The sequence below is a fragment of the Antedon bifida genome, chromosome 6 (assembly GCF_963402885.1).
Source record: "Antedon bifida chromosome 6, ecAntBifi1.1, whole genome shotgun sequence".
Lineage (NCBI taxonomy): Eukaryota > Metazoa > Echinodermata > Crinoidea > Comatulida > Antedonidae > Antedon > Antedon bifida.
Genome location: NC_136231.1, coordinates 24677284 through 24692281, shown reverse-complemented (window position 1 = coordinate 24692281; position 14998 = coordinate 24677284). Strand labels below are relative to the sequence as shown.

The window sequence follows — 14998 nt, the reverse complement described above, 5'->3', positions numbered from 1 at the left end:
CAATGTCTAATATTGCTTATGTATTTAGAACATAACAAAAAGATATTACAGTAGATATAAACTTTGTCATGATATAAACTTTCTTCGTGATAGTTCTCACTGAACACCTAATGAGGTGAAATATTCGTCAACACTTCAGAATTAACCTTTGCAATAAACTGACACTGTTTTGTTCTCAATATATTCACCCTAGTTCCAAAGGTAGAAAAGAAAGCTTTGAAAGACAATAACCAATAATTCTGTTCTGACTTTTACAGCATGCTATGCAACATTAAATTCAAGATGAATTATATTTGACATTCTCAATAAAAACGTTATCAATACTCGGCACCTTTCGAGAAATTTATAAATTCTGAAGAAACATTACAGTGATCTATAAAAGTTGATTGCATAAATGGAAATAATGGCAGTATATAGTTTATTACCTTTTTACATATAAAGGAGCTTTAGTTTCATTCTAGTCACAATTTAAGAAAGGATATGGTACCTATAAATAATTGTTCATAAATCCTAACTACAGTAGTAACATGAATAAGCTATCGTTTTATGTAAACCTGACAAATTTTCACAGGACATTCTTAGCTACTGCACCTTTCCTTTGGAACTCACTACATTTTGAGGGCAAGAACGCTGGTAGACCAGTTCTCAAAAACTCACCCTTATGATTATTATTTTTTCCTCTAAGTCTAAGCACAAATAGAGTATGTAGTTGGTAGTAGACAAAAACACTAATATAGCGAGCTTTCATTTTGAGACGATAAGACAAAGGACAAATGTTAAATTCACCAAATACCATCTAGATATATAGATAATAAACAGTGTAACTACGATAATAAGAGAAGTCTTTATATTGAAGACATTGGCTGGTTCTAAAATGTTTTTGAATATCATTTTATTATTACATATGTATGTCTCGCCTTAACGCAGGCTGCGGCAGTGTCAAATACACAATAAAGTATCTAAACTTATTTTTCTAACTAAAATGTTTAAAGTCTTAATCCTGATTTTAAAATGTAAGCAATATTAAGAAACCCTCCAAGGCTGTAGACAATTTGTATTTATGCACTCAGCAAATGCATTAATTTTAAATATTGATAGATAAAAAAAAAATTAATTCACTTTGCCAAGATATTTGTAATTTTACTTGCGTTCTATTCCTAGGGGACGATTTAACTTTCAGTTAGTTTCATCAATATACATTTTAATGTAAATATCATTTTATATTATTTTTCATACATGAATTTCAATTTAATATTATAGCATTGAGAACAGTGAATTAAATTGTAATTATTTTGAAATGATTCTGTAAAAGATGTGATATTTTTACAAAGGCGATTCAATTGAATTGACACAATTTAAAAATTGGATGTATTTATTTTTTTTATAATTTAAAAGAGGTCATTTCACTCTCAAATAAGAAGTAAATGAAATTGTTGGGAAAGTGGACACACATTCCCAATACTGCAAACATTTGGGCTGGCCAAAATATCTTTCACACAATTGAAATTCTATGACTGTGAAGAGGTCACATGAAATAAAGCAAATATAGGCTACTATTACTGGACTGATAAAAGTGGTTTTTCATTTAGAGATAACGCTTTGATTGAAAAAGTAGAGTCCTGTAATTTATTTTAATAAAGCGCTCTTCTGTGTTCACTCTGTGTTATCCATTGATTTAAACATTCATAACATAATTTATGTTTTTTATTTAATTATTGTCGATAATAACATGCAATGCATAGTACACTAGGGAATGCTTAATTAGGAATGAGAAATTGCATCCTATCTCCTTTATTATGAAATTCATTTCGATCGAACAAAATTATTATCTTTTTTTTGTAGTAATATAAATTTGTATACTGTACTTTAATTTTAATAACGGCATTGTTCATTTGACTATGAATAAACCATTCAGTAGATTCATTAAGGAGTGCTAAATTGGCTGATCATCAAATTATTGGTTCTGAATAAACTTTTTTCTAAGCTAACAATAAATATATTTTTCTGAGTTCATACTAAATACAGTAAACCCTATATAAGGGGACACCTTCGGGACCAAACAAATATTTCCTCTAATAGGCGTGTCCCATGAATAGGGGCTGTAGTGTTAAATTAAATATTGTTCTTCGTTCAATCATGGGTGTCTCCTCAATATGGGTGTCCCCTCAATATGGGTGTCTCCTCAATATGAGTGTTCCCTCAATATGAGTGTTCCCTCAATATGGGTGTCTCAATATTTGTTCTCATCAATATGGGTGTCCCCTCAATATGGGTGTGTCAATATTTGTTCTCATCAATATGGGTGTCCCCTCAATATGGGTGTCCCCTCAATATGGGTGTCCCAAAGGATGGTATCCATTTAATAGAAGCTTGTAAATGTATTTTGTAAATGGCAGATCAATATATTTGTGTCTATCTAATGCTACAATTCATAGGCTTTTTCTATGTTTTTCCTAAGGGATTTTTGTAAATGGGATTAAGCGCTTCAGGTACCATGCACTGACACTACAAATGCTTCAACCTTCACCTAATTCTACAGATCAATATGCTACCCTTGAGAAATTAAATTGAAATGAATTGTTTAATAGTTTCTATCCAGCTTTTTTTATTGTCAAACAATGTTGTGGTGCATCATAATATATCAGAAATTATATGTAGTTTAAAGGTATTTATCCAATGAAATGTATTTAATGGTAAAACTGAAAAATACTTAATTGAAGTGTGATTCTCTTATGGCCACCAAAACATTGATACTCCAGGCAGATATGAAAGAACTATGAGCAAAGAATGACAAAGTGAAATCTAGGCATTTCACTTCATGGGTAACTTGAACTTTTTCTGTTTCTGTTTTCTTATGTCTTGAAAAAAAAAAATTTAAATCATAAAAGTAAAAATGCATTATTACCTATTTCATCTTCCGTTCGTTCACTTGGTTCTTTCTCTAGACAATCTCGTACAATATCTCTCACAAGTATAGACTGAAAAAGAAATTTACAAAATATTATATGAGTTCAAGATGGACCACTCTATTTAACAAGCTAGTTTGGTTTTTAAACGCCCAATCGATTGGCCTGGCACAAAATTCTCAAAATGTTTGAAAAAGTTGAATGTGCAATAGAGCCATTAACTATCACTTTTAACAATTAATACTGAACGGCACATGATATGAATTAACCAATCAGGTAATTACATATACACAGGTGTGTTATAATAGCAGTTTTAATTTATGGCTTACCCCAGAAGATTCACTCGTTTCTTCATCATCTGAATCCATTCCTCCTCCGTTATATTCTAAATCAAAATTATCATTATTTGCGATTAAGTCCGAGTAGCTGCCAGTGCTTGAGATACTGCTTCGTATTGAGCTGCGACTACTAATACTTGTGGGTGTACTCGGGGCGTGCATTGGACCACGACGAAGCCCCTCTACGCGATCTTTCATTTTCTACAAAGAACAAAATGTAATACACAGTTAAGAAATCGATAAAAATGCTTTTATGTTAAATTTGTTCAACAGCTGTAAGCAAATATAAGAAGATCTATATTTGAATGTCAATTTCTAAGAAAAAAAATGAAACATTAAAGTAGTTTTGTAAAAAAGAAAGTAATACAATCAACTCTCTCAATATTGGAGTCTTTAAAACCAGAAAGTCACACTTCAAAACAGAGATTAAAAATGGAAATACCAAAAATTATAAAAAACCAGGTTTTAGACCATGGAGCTACTATAACTCCATGATTAGACCAGCCCAATGGTATCCCAATATTGAGAGAGTTGACTGATAGTACAAAAAGTAACTAAAATACAAACATTATTAGAAGAAACGAATAACCGAACCATCACAAATATTAAAATCCGACAGAAAATAATTAATAGTCACAAAAATAAATCCATAATAACAACGACTGAAAATACAACAGGATGATTAGTGGCAATGTACAAGATACAACTGTTTGTCAACATACACTACTGGGCAGATAAGCTTAATTCACTTTTGAGACACTTCCTTTAATTACATGCATTATGTTGGGAGCGGTCGCTATGACCATATCAATTTTTAATTTGTTTTTTCCACTTTTTATGGGTCAAAAATAATGTGTATAAACAGCATTTTTTTCTCATCTGCTTATATTATATATTAATTAACTTATTGTATTTATAGGTTACTTACATATTATTTGGTACAACACTCATTGAAGAACATATATACAGTATCCCAATAATGAAACATATACAAAATTATGACAACTCTATACACCAACACCACTAACTTTTGACATGCACAATACAAAAGTTGAATTCAATCAAATGAGAAGGGAATTGAAAGAGAATTACACCCTAAATCGCATGCTTGCACCTCAACAAAAGGTTTTAATAGTAAAGTTCATAGGTAAACAATAATAAGTTGCATGCATTACCACCAAATATGGGCTTATTATTCATAACGAAACTAGTGTATTATAATCCATAGAACTTTTATTCACACTTCACTGGGGATATCTCTTATTGTTATTATTTGAATTTTGAAAGCATTTTTTGTGAAATCAACGGAATCGAAAAAATAACCTAATCAGCATCAACAAATACTTTGAAGCTGTCTACACTATCAAACTAGTTTGACAAAAAAGTGTGATGTGGCCAAATATGGTAGTGATATTCCCAAATACGGTAGTTATATGACATCCATCATGTTCATGGGCACATCACATTTGTTGTCACATTAAGTTTGATAGTGTAGAAAAGGCTTAAGCTCTCAATTTTGCTCTTAATGGAAAGTTTCTTCAATCAGAACAGGCAATGCTGTGAACCACCGACAATGTCTGTTTTCAAGATAACTGACTTAATAAAGGTCTGGATTTCAAAACAAGCTCTGATCATTTCAGAAAGTTGAACCAATAATTGAACTTAGCTATTTACTGTAAAGTTTCAATTTGAAAAAAAATGTTTTAATGTTGTCATAGAATTCTAATATAAACTAAAAATTATCTTTAAAAACTTAAAAATACTGTGGTTTATGTAACAATACATCAATCATTTTTTATTTAACACACACCTACACACATTTCTTCCTTAAACTTCCTGTAGTGTTTAAATTTACAACATATTGATGGTTTTTTTCTCTCCAAAACCAGATTTGAATTATTAGCTCAAATATAGTATGGTACTTGGCTATCTATCTAGAGATTAATTTTATAATACTAAAGATCATTCAAATTTGTAGTAGCTTATTAACAGACGTTCAGAGCAAAAATCATAATTTTTGTGTAATTTAAGTTGTCTTATTATGTAACAGGATTAGTTGACAAATACGATTTGTTTAAATGATTTATTTTATTAATAATAATAGACTTTTGACTATAATTATTAGGCTTAATATGATTAATATAGATATTAATGTTTCTAATCATATATCTCTCAAGTGCCAAGATCATCTTTTACTTTTGATTTAAACTGAATTACACTATATCACTAGTAATCATAATATTAATCATTATATTACGTAGACGTTCCGCTGACTTTAAGGTTTTTTTTATATAGAAAACATAAATTAACGATTGAGATACTGTAATATTCCAGAAATTGACTAAGATTTAATCAAAGGAATGTTTACCTTGATCTAGGTAAAATCCCATAAATTCACCCAGTGTGGATAGGGAGGTATACGTCCCTGGTGTGAATGAGGAGTATGCACACTAAAATGTTTAGTCTGTAAAACAGTCTCTATTCAATGTGTCAAACATTTGCATCTAAATGCTCTACAATTTAAATGCTCTACAATTTAAATGTACTACAGTATATTGTATCTCCTAAAACAAATATTCTGCTTCTAAACAATTTTTTCGAAAATCATACCTTAAAGCATGTATTTAATTCCATTTACATAATGCTAAAATGATCAGACCGATAAGCAATATTTTCCTTAGTTCGAAGACGCTGGTTCCTGTCTATGTTGCGAAATCTAATAATATGCTTTCAGTTATCCAAGAGCATTCTTAATACTTACCGCATCTAACACTTCTGATGGTTCTTGGTGAATATGTGTTGTTATGTAATCATCGACCAGATGGAAATTTTATAGACTCGTTTGTTTATTCAGATTGAACTGTACATGAGTCACTTGGTATTTTCATTTCACTCATGCAGAAATGATGGCATTACCATACTATTTACCATATCTTTATCGTATGCTTGAATAGTTACAAAGTTTATAAAACAGGGCCATCAGTATTATAATAAAGATTTTAATTAGTTTCAGCATGGACCTCTAATTAGGTGCATGGTTTCAGTTTTCAATATAAATCTTAATGTAGATCAAGAAAAACTTCAAAAATAAATAAATTACTCATGCAAGTATTGAAACAACATTCTGCGACACAGTATAACTATAATATTATTATGCAGGTATTTGAAGTTTACTAAACAAAACTATAAAACCCACTCCCATAATTAATAACACCCTTATAAGGGTGTCCTCGTTAGGGCGTGGCTGTAGTGTAGTAAAACACTGCTCCTAGTGTCTCATTAATAAGGGTGTTTCTATTTCTAATACAAAGAAAACACAAAAACAAAACCCCACTAAAAACACAAGACAAACTATGAATTGACTGTTCAAACATGCACAATGAAAATGACAAAAACAACACCAAAAATTCACCACAAAGTAATGCCAAAATTATCACATTTTGTTGATATAGGGTCTTGTGTCATAAGATGTTGCTCCAAATTATCTCAAACAAAGGCCAAAGAATTAAAATTGACATTACTCCATTCTAATCAAATGTGATAACTTTAGACATAGACTTTATATAATAGTGAAAGAAAGAAAAACTCAAATGCAAACGACAAATACATCTATAAATACTATAGAACAACCAGGTTATATCATACCCTACTATCACTGGCTGAGGAGCCTGCCCTCTCCAGTCTTATTGAAGGTAGTGACTGTGGGAACAAACAAACCATCAAATGCAAAAGATGAAAAAAAACTCACAATATCAATCAATAGAATATTAAAAGAAGCTATAAAAATGTATAAATTGAAGAAGCATACCCAATGTTTATATTACAGTACAAGAAAAAAAGCATTAATAATAAGCTTTATATATTCATGCCTCAAGAAAAGTTAATTAAATACAGCCAGGTATCAAGCTTTTATAGATGAGTTGGGTTCTATAGTTAAACGTATGAGTATTATCCCATGTGCCATGGGTATAACATTTTGAGAAAATTAATGACGGAAATTACTCAAGTCTGTACTTAGGACATGGGATTATCCTCATATGGTATTTCTAAATTATTTTAATTTTAACTTTTTATAAAACAATTTTGTTTTAATTAAAGCATCAAAACAATTAAACATTTCTATAATCAATCTAATATTTTAAAATTAATATTGTTAATATTAATATTATCACTGCTTTTGTTTTTGTTATTTTCACATGCAGAAATATTATTGTTTATTTTCTAGATGAAAGGTTGAATAGCTTTCAAGGTTTGATTCAGGCTATTAACTACACAGTTTATTTATTTATTTATTCATATCATACTAGGGTTCAGTTATTTTTAATGAATAGTCTTTCTCATTTAAAAACTTTAATACACTAATCCATGTGGACAAACTACTATACATTAAAACTTATATATTTGAATCTAAATTTGGAATCTTCAGAGCAACTTGTACGGTAATAACATCTACGAAACATCATCAAGAATGACGTCAACGAGTACCGTAGTGGCTACATAATCCCCTGTTAACTATTGCACAGCTTCACGATTCCATAAAGAAAATGCCATTGTCCCCACAAGAGATATCAACATTCGCTTTGAGATCTTCGAGTGGGAAATGAGCCTTGAAATTAAATAAGCTAATATTTATAAAGCTCACAGAAGCATAGAAATTATTCATTATTTACCTTTATAGATTTTTTAGGGAAAACTTGCAATACTTTGTTTACAAATAAAAGGTATTGTTTGTCTGTGCAATACATTTGGATAATAATTATAAATATTTTAAGTAAACACACCATACAAAGTATACACTTGGGTATATTTGTACATTCACAGTGTAATTTAAATTAGCTGGTGATAGGACAGTACTGTTAGTTTTATTTTTAAAGGTATTGTCTCTATGATTAAAATATGTTTATGTTAACAAGATACAATTGCACACAGATGATGTACAGTAATCACACAACAATCAATACTCCAATATATTGTGCAATAATGTGCTGGGCGGAGGTGGGTGGGGACACCCACAACCTTTGAAGTGTTTTACTAAACCTACAGAGGTTATTTTAAGGCTTTTCACACAGCATAATTTCAACATAGCATCCACCAAAGAAACCTCAGGGGGTTTTTTTTGGAGGAGGTGTTTCTCCCTAACTTTTTGACATTCAAAAAATAGACTTCTCAGACTAGCTAGTGTAGTACATCCTTGTGAAATGACAAGAATTAAATACAAATATCATTGTCAGTTATATTAGGTGTTTTATGTAAGTGTTATATAATCACTGTTTTTCCAACAAATAATTCAGGTTTATTGCATGTGAAATCTCTTTGATAATTTCCTTGATACATAATCAATTATTTTTGGGAAATGTAAGCTATCGCACATTACTTCAGTTCAGTATTTAAAGATTTCACAAGAATAATTGAAATCTTTAATCAGGGACGTACCCTATGATAAGTGGATGCTTTACTCAAGAGAACTAGGAGTGTAGAACATGTGCGACTATTGTTTGCTTTGCAATGATTTCCCAGACATTATATATTCTGCGAATTATTTAGTCAGTGATATACACTAGGGCTATTCAAGAGTACTAGAAGGCTAAAAAAAGCCTGATGAATACACTAATAGCAATGCTTACCTCACTGTCACTGTGTGGGTATTGCCTCTCAACGTGACTATTGTTTGATCTATTTGGTGCTACTTTGACTTCATCTTGTTCTAAGGCAAGTAGCTTCTCTAAATTCATTGTCGTACAAGATTGACGTTGACCTGGATGTAAAAGCTGTGCATCAGGGTATTCTATCTGTAAATTAGAAAAAAATACTAAGGTTAAAGGTTAAATTATAAGTAAAAACATAATTTGATTACCTGAAGTTTCAGTTGAGAACTTTATAACAGTTACGAATAATTTGTAGGTCGGTGTTACAATAGTGTAGGTGTATTTATTTTACAAAACAGCGTGTAATGTAAAACAGAGCTTTGTCCACTAATCTATTTCAAGTAAATTGAATGTGAAAGAATTAAACACATGGACGTCACATTCAACCACACATGGCCATGTAATTATATTCATATAATAACATTAACATAAGTCTGGTCTGGGGCTAATTCTAGTAACATTACAAAATAAAACAATTTTACAAAATCTTATATCCTAAAAAATGATAAAGTACATCATCTAGTTTTTCACTTGTTCAATTATGATATTCCAAAAAAAAATTGCATCACTAGTACTAATATTTTTATTTACGCAAATGGCAAATTTACACAAGCGGTAGCGGCAAGCGGAAAACTGCGTAGCTTGTCCCACATACTGTACAGTAGAATCTGTATCTATCCTGAGCGGAAACTGCCCGTCTGCTACGCGTTGTGTGTAAATGGTCATAAGGAATAACTTAGATTCTATATTTTATTACCGTTACAGCTTGTCTGTGTAAATTCTCTGTAAACTCTCTGCAAACAGCATTTACTCTTCAAATTTTGCATTTAGTTTGAATCCTACTAATCAACTAGGAGTCAAAGATATACATCTTAACATTATTTTTCTATTAACATTATCATGTTAATGTATAACAGTTAACATTATTACCGTCGCCTAGGAAGTTATATTTCTAGTTAACTATTTTGGTTAAACACCATTGAATATTCATGAAAATAAATTCACTTAATTCCAACGTTAATGTTTGTCATTAACCAATCAAATCTCCAAAGACTACATAAACCCTGAATTTGTAACTGTAAGTTGTGTCATATAATATACAGTAAATCCATACAGCTTAGTTACACAATGTCTACAAACAGAGAAACTCTCCTAATTACACTGCTGCTAGCTGTGTATATTATATTTTCTTGTACTGTTTACTAATTCAAACTATATTCTCTCATTAACATACACTGTTGTTATAATAGTATAGGGTCTGTCTCTGTTCTAAAATGCAGGATGTGGAAATAAATTAGGAAATAAATTGTTATCGTTTCGTATATTACTGTTTTATTTTGTTTAAAAATCGTTGACAAAAACCTAATGTTGGTTAAATGGCAATTAAATATTTATATTTTGTGTTGCAGGTAAAAATGACAAATAACTGGTTAAATGGTGTTCTAACACCCAATACATTTTAAAATTATTAATTGTTGTTTATGAAATTTGTCCCGTTTACCAAGAATACTGATACAGTATTCATATAGTTATTCATCATTTATTTGCTCGAAGCAGAAACATACATGCATAGTACTTATCACTGACCATGATGGGTAGCAAGGCAAATCATATTTTCATTATCTTTGCAAATTAAGGCCTTGCTATTTCAATGGGTCATTGCTACACGATCAATGTTAATGGGTACTCTGACCAAACACTATTTAAAATTTATTAACATATAGAGCATCCTATTGGCAAGATAAGATGTCCAGTATAATAGCTGATGAAATATTCCCAAAGGGCTGTTACCAGAATCCTTAGGCTATTAGTTAACCAGCAATTACCCCAATACATATTTATCAAATGGCCAGTGAAGAGTGATGGCATTGTAGATGAAACCGTAATGAGAACAACGCTTTCACATGAAATTGAAAATTATATCAAATTATGTTTTTGAGATAAGTAATGAATCTCTGTGATTTAATGAGGTAAAACTAATGTATGCATTAAATAAACACCGGGAAATGTTAATATGAAGTCGTTGATATACTGTATTTGATACAGCAGTATAATAATATACATTTATTTAGCAAAATATAAAGACGTAGAAGTAGTTGACCCTTCTACATGTATAATAAACAATTCTGCTGGTTAGAAAATTACTATTAATAGCTCTGTATATCTTTATTTCTTTCATATTTATAGGTTTTAGAAATGAGGGACAAAATAAGGTTTTGTGCAAAGGTAACATTTTCATAATGTAAACAGTCTATTCCTGTACACTGTAGGTTCAATAAAATTATAATATTAACTCAGAAGTCTATATAACATTGTAAAAACTGTCATATTATTTAGACTTTAATGTGGCTTAACAAAAACTTACTACTAATAACTCGGAAGTCTCTAATATTAAACATTCAGAGCCTCTTCGTCCAGAACCCGAAGTACGTTTTCCAAAACTGCAAAGAAAAATATTCCAAATTATTATATTATAACACTCAAAATGTTTATTTTTATTTTATTTCAACAATATTTTATGAGGGTGGTCCATCCAGCATCAGTTGATCATTAGGGACCCTCAAACAAACAGTAAATACAAAATAAACTATAAAAACACAAAATTGACAAAGATATAAAAAATAAATATATAAAAGTGAATTGTACAGAAGATGAAGAGAAGATTTGTTTGTAAATGATCTTACTGTATGTACCTTTTCGCCAGTGTAGCAGCATAGTCATGCTACAATATATCACCTTTTGCTATGCATATAATTTAAACAATAGCAAAAAATTTAATACAAAAATAGCTTCCTATAGTACTCCAAAATCAAATTGATCATGCCTAATCAGCGTTTCTTAATGAAAATGTTCGCTGATTACAATTGTATTGCAAAACCCTTCTCATTTTAACTGAAGAACCACTGAATATGTTGTGAATGTGAAACTGCAAAGGACTTTTGTCAACTCATTCAAATCAAAAAAATAAAAACGATAACGATTCATAATTTCTATTTTATGAATCAGTTCTGATACTAATTACTATAGATGAATTATAATCATTTTTGTTTACTTGTTTAAAATTCCTTTCGTGAATTTGTACAAAATATTTAATATAACCTTTGTTAAGGGGACACCGCTTCCTCCTTAACTGATTATAGGGTTGACTGTATTAGAACATAATACTGTTATTGTTCATTGCAAAGGAAAGTTTGCCTTAATATGGCCGTCGTCTGAATAGTGTATGTTTTATTGAGAAAGTCTCCTTAATAATACTAATTTGTGTATACTTTCTTTGTCACTCTCATATTACATAATAACACAATATAGAAACTTCATTAACAAATATGACAAAAAAAAAAAAAAAAAAAAAATCAGCCTTCGCAATTAAAGTTTGACCTTTATTATAAAATGCATTAATTATTAACACAATTGATTGTAAAGTTAAATAAGTTTAAATATTATAGTTTAAGGTTGTACTGTACAAAGCTTCGTAATCATGTTTTAGATGTTACTATGCTAAACTGTAGTATATTGCTTTGCATGCATTTGGTGGTGCAATGGTACTTTCTAATCATCAATCCTCCCCATTTTTGTCATGCAATATTACGTTACTGGTCATTATCATAACATAAAGATATTATTGTCCATCAACATGTTTAGTGCAACTCCTTCAAAGTATAAACTTACCTGCTTCGGGCTAAGAACATAGCACTGTCAATAAAAACAGAGCCAGACAGTAGGATGTACCAACAATGACTTAAATCATCATGCCTGTAAAATAAAATACATGTACAGTATTTAATAATAAGGTAATATAAAATATCAAGTTATACCCTTTTTACATTTGCAAAAAGGAACACCTTGTACTAGGTTTGCATAGTGTGAATACAATTTTGTGGAAAATCTCCAGAGACAGGACAAAAACACACCAATGAGAGGTAGATGTCTAATAACAGAACAATTGCCGTAACCATAAATAAGTCTTATGTACATAATAAATACTCCAGTATAGTAAAAATTTATTCTATTCAGCAAATATAATTATATTACCTGTAAGTTATTATCTAAAATTAAGAATATAAAATATTTATAAATCATTATGGTTTTTAAAAAATATGTCAGCACAGTTTAAGACAAAGTTCTGCTTGTATTAAAATACTTTATTTCTACTAAACAAAGAGTATTTTACTTGGCATGACATAGATTTGACTTAAAACAACATATGGTGCAAAAAGCATGGGGACTATTCAGTTACACAAGGAAAGATAGTAATGACATTTGAAGGGGAGCTCTGTGATACCCTATCAATAAATCATACTCTAAAGCCCTAAGGAGAAACATTATCCAATGTACTGTATACATGTACAATAGATTTATTTGAATAACAAAATATGAGTTGGATCATATTAAATCAAAGAATTGTTTGTGTATTTGTTTTTATGTATTGAAAACCAGCAAGCAATTTTTCTTATTTAATTTAACAATTTGTTTGCAATTATTATCAGCTAAATCCAATTATTAAATTATATAAAACACTGCCTGCCTATAACCAAATACCAGATTTCTAATAAAGGAAAACTGTAATAATAATTTATTGTAGTAACTAATTTGCTGAACATTTCTAATTTAATTTACCATCTTATTGTTGTTTTATTGAAAGAAAGCATTTCATTTTTCCAAGATGTGTTATTTATTTTTTTGTTCTACTTTATATACTACTGTATCTTTATAAAGATAATAGTTAATACTGTACTTATATTTAAAATTAAATGGTGTTAAAAGAGCTGTTTCTGCTGCTTAATTTCAAAACACTGTGTATTTCTGATAAGTTTGTGCTTCCGAAAAAATTGTCATCGACTATAATTTATAAAACGCAAAAATTGCAATAATGGTCCATCAAATACTAATGCATTTTTACAGAAAAAACACAGCGATAACCGGTTTCAAACACTCAAATATTTGTGTTTTAACCATTATTTTGAGAATGCCCTGTTAAAAGTCAAACTGGTAATTTTATAATTTTTGTCCCATTTCTAAAGGAAATTGGGGTAATTTATTCAAATGGATATTAATAGGTTATTTGCTCGCAGCAGAAACAGGCCTATATACTAAAAATATACATAACATTGTACGGCATCTAATTTAAGCAATAAATTATGATCAAACAAATGCATGTTTGATGGATGACATGTGACTACAATTATAATAGTTTAATTAACTCCACAATATACCATTAACAATCATTTTCCATCACAAAGATTTTGGTTTGTTAAAAAATATGGAAATAAATTTGAAATTTCATTTTTCCCCATTACTGTAGGGCTACTATTATTATAATAAAGGTATTTTTCTATTGTCAAGATATATACCTTCTTGGTATAACATTGTTGAAATATTTAACTTTAACTCTCTAATGTAAATAAATATAAACATTTTGTTTATTGTTTTGGAAGACATTGGTTCAAAACCTGCCAATATGTATTCAGTTCTTCGGATGGGATTTAAAGCTCTTGGTCCTGTGTACATACTGTTAATTGTATACTGGTATGCATGATGGAGAACTTGGTAACTATTTGAAAAGAGAAGGAATCATCTTGTGTTGTGCTGACCATGGAAGGCGCTAAACCGTGGCTGCCATGGGTCAGTAGAAGACTTCGTAGTTTACAGAGTTTTCAGTCAAACTAAGACAATTAATAATTTTACACTTAATTTTCCTTAAAACTAAAATTTACCTTAGTGACCATGACCATTGAATTTCCTAGAAAACTACAAAATATTTGTGCAGCAAAAAAAAAGCTCTTATAATAAGCTTTTGACAGGGTTAAAAAGGTAACCCAGCCTACCATAACTGTAAACAAACTTCGTAACTTGCACTTACCGATACAACAGCTCATTTGGTTCTCGCTTATCATAGTGTACAGTACGACATAGAGATCGTAGTGCCGGTTCCCGCAGTGTCTGCAATGCTTCTAACGTGTGTAGAAATTTATAGACATACTGCAAGTCCTATAAAAAGAATGAATATTTATAAATAGCATTTAGATATATGGATAGGGAAATATCATAAAAACAAGAATAGCCCTTTTAATAAGGTTATAAACAGAAATTCAGACGGACAATGACGACA

General features: G+C 30.1%; 1 protein-coding gene across 7 annotated transcripts in view; it reads right to left on the bottom strand.

Annotated features, from left to right (window-relative positions):
* The window catches only part of LOC144844200 (rap guanine nucleotide exchange factor 2-like), a 65110-nt gene that overhangs the window by 27605 nt on the left and 22507 nt on the right, over positions 1-14998 (bottom strand). For 4 of the 7 annotated variants that reach the window (XM_078700964.1, XM_078700968.1, XM_078700967.1 and 1 more), the window contains exons 3-9: positions 14750-14877; positions 12559-12642; positions 11255-11330; positions 8869-9033; positions 6890-6943; positions 3236-3445; positions 2906-2978 (exon numbers count right to left, since the gene is read on the bottom strand). In XM_078700964.1, the coding sequence (XP_078557090.1) occupies positions 2906-2978; positions 3236-3445; positions 6890-6943; positions 8869-9033; positions 11255-11330; positions 12559-12642; positions 14750-14877 (790 nt within the window). Of the gene's footprint in view, positions 1-2905; positions 2979-3235; positions 3446-4172; positions 4212-5854; positions 6248-6889; positions 6944-8868; positions 9034-11254; positions 11331-12558; positions 12643-14749; positions 14878-14998 lie in introns of those variants that run through there. The other 3 variants (XM_078700965.1, XM_078700970.1, XM_078700971.1) reach the window with 3 other exon arrangements.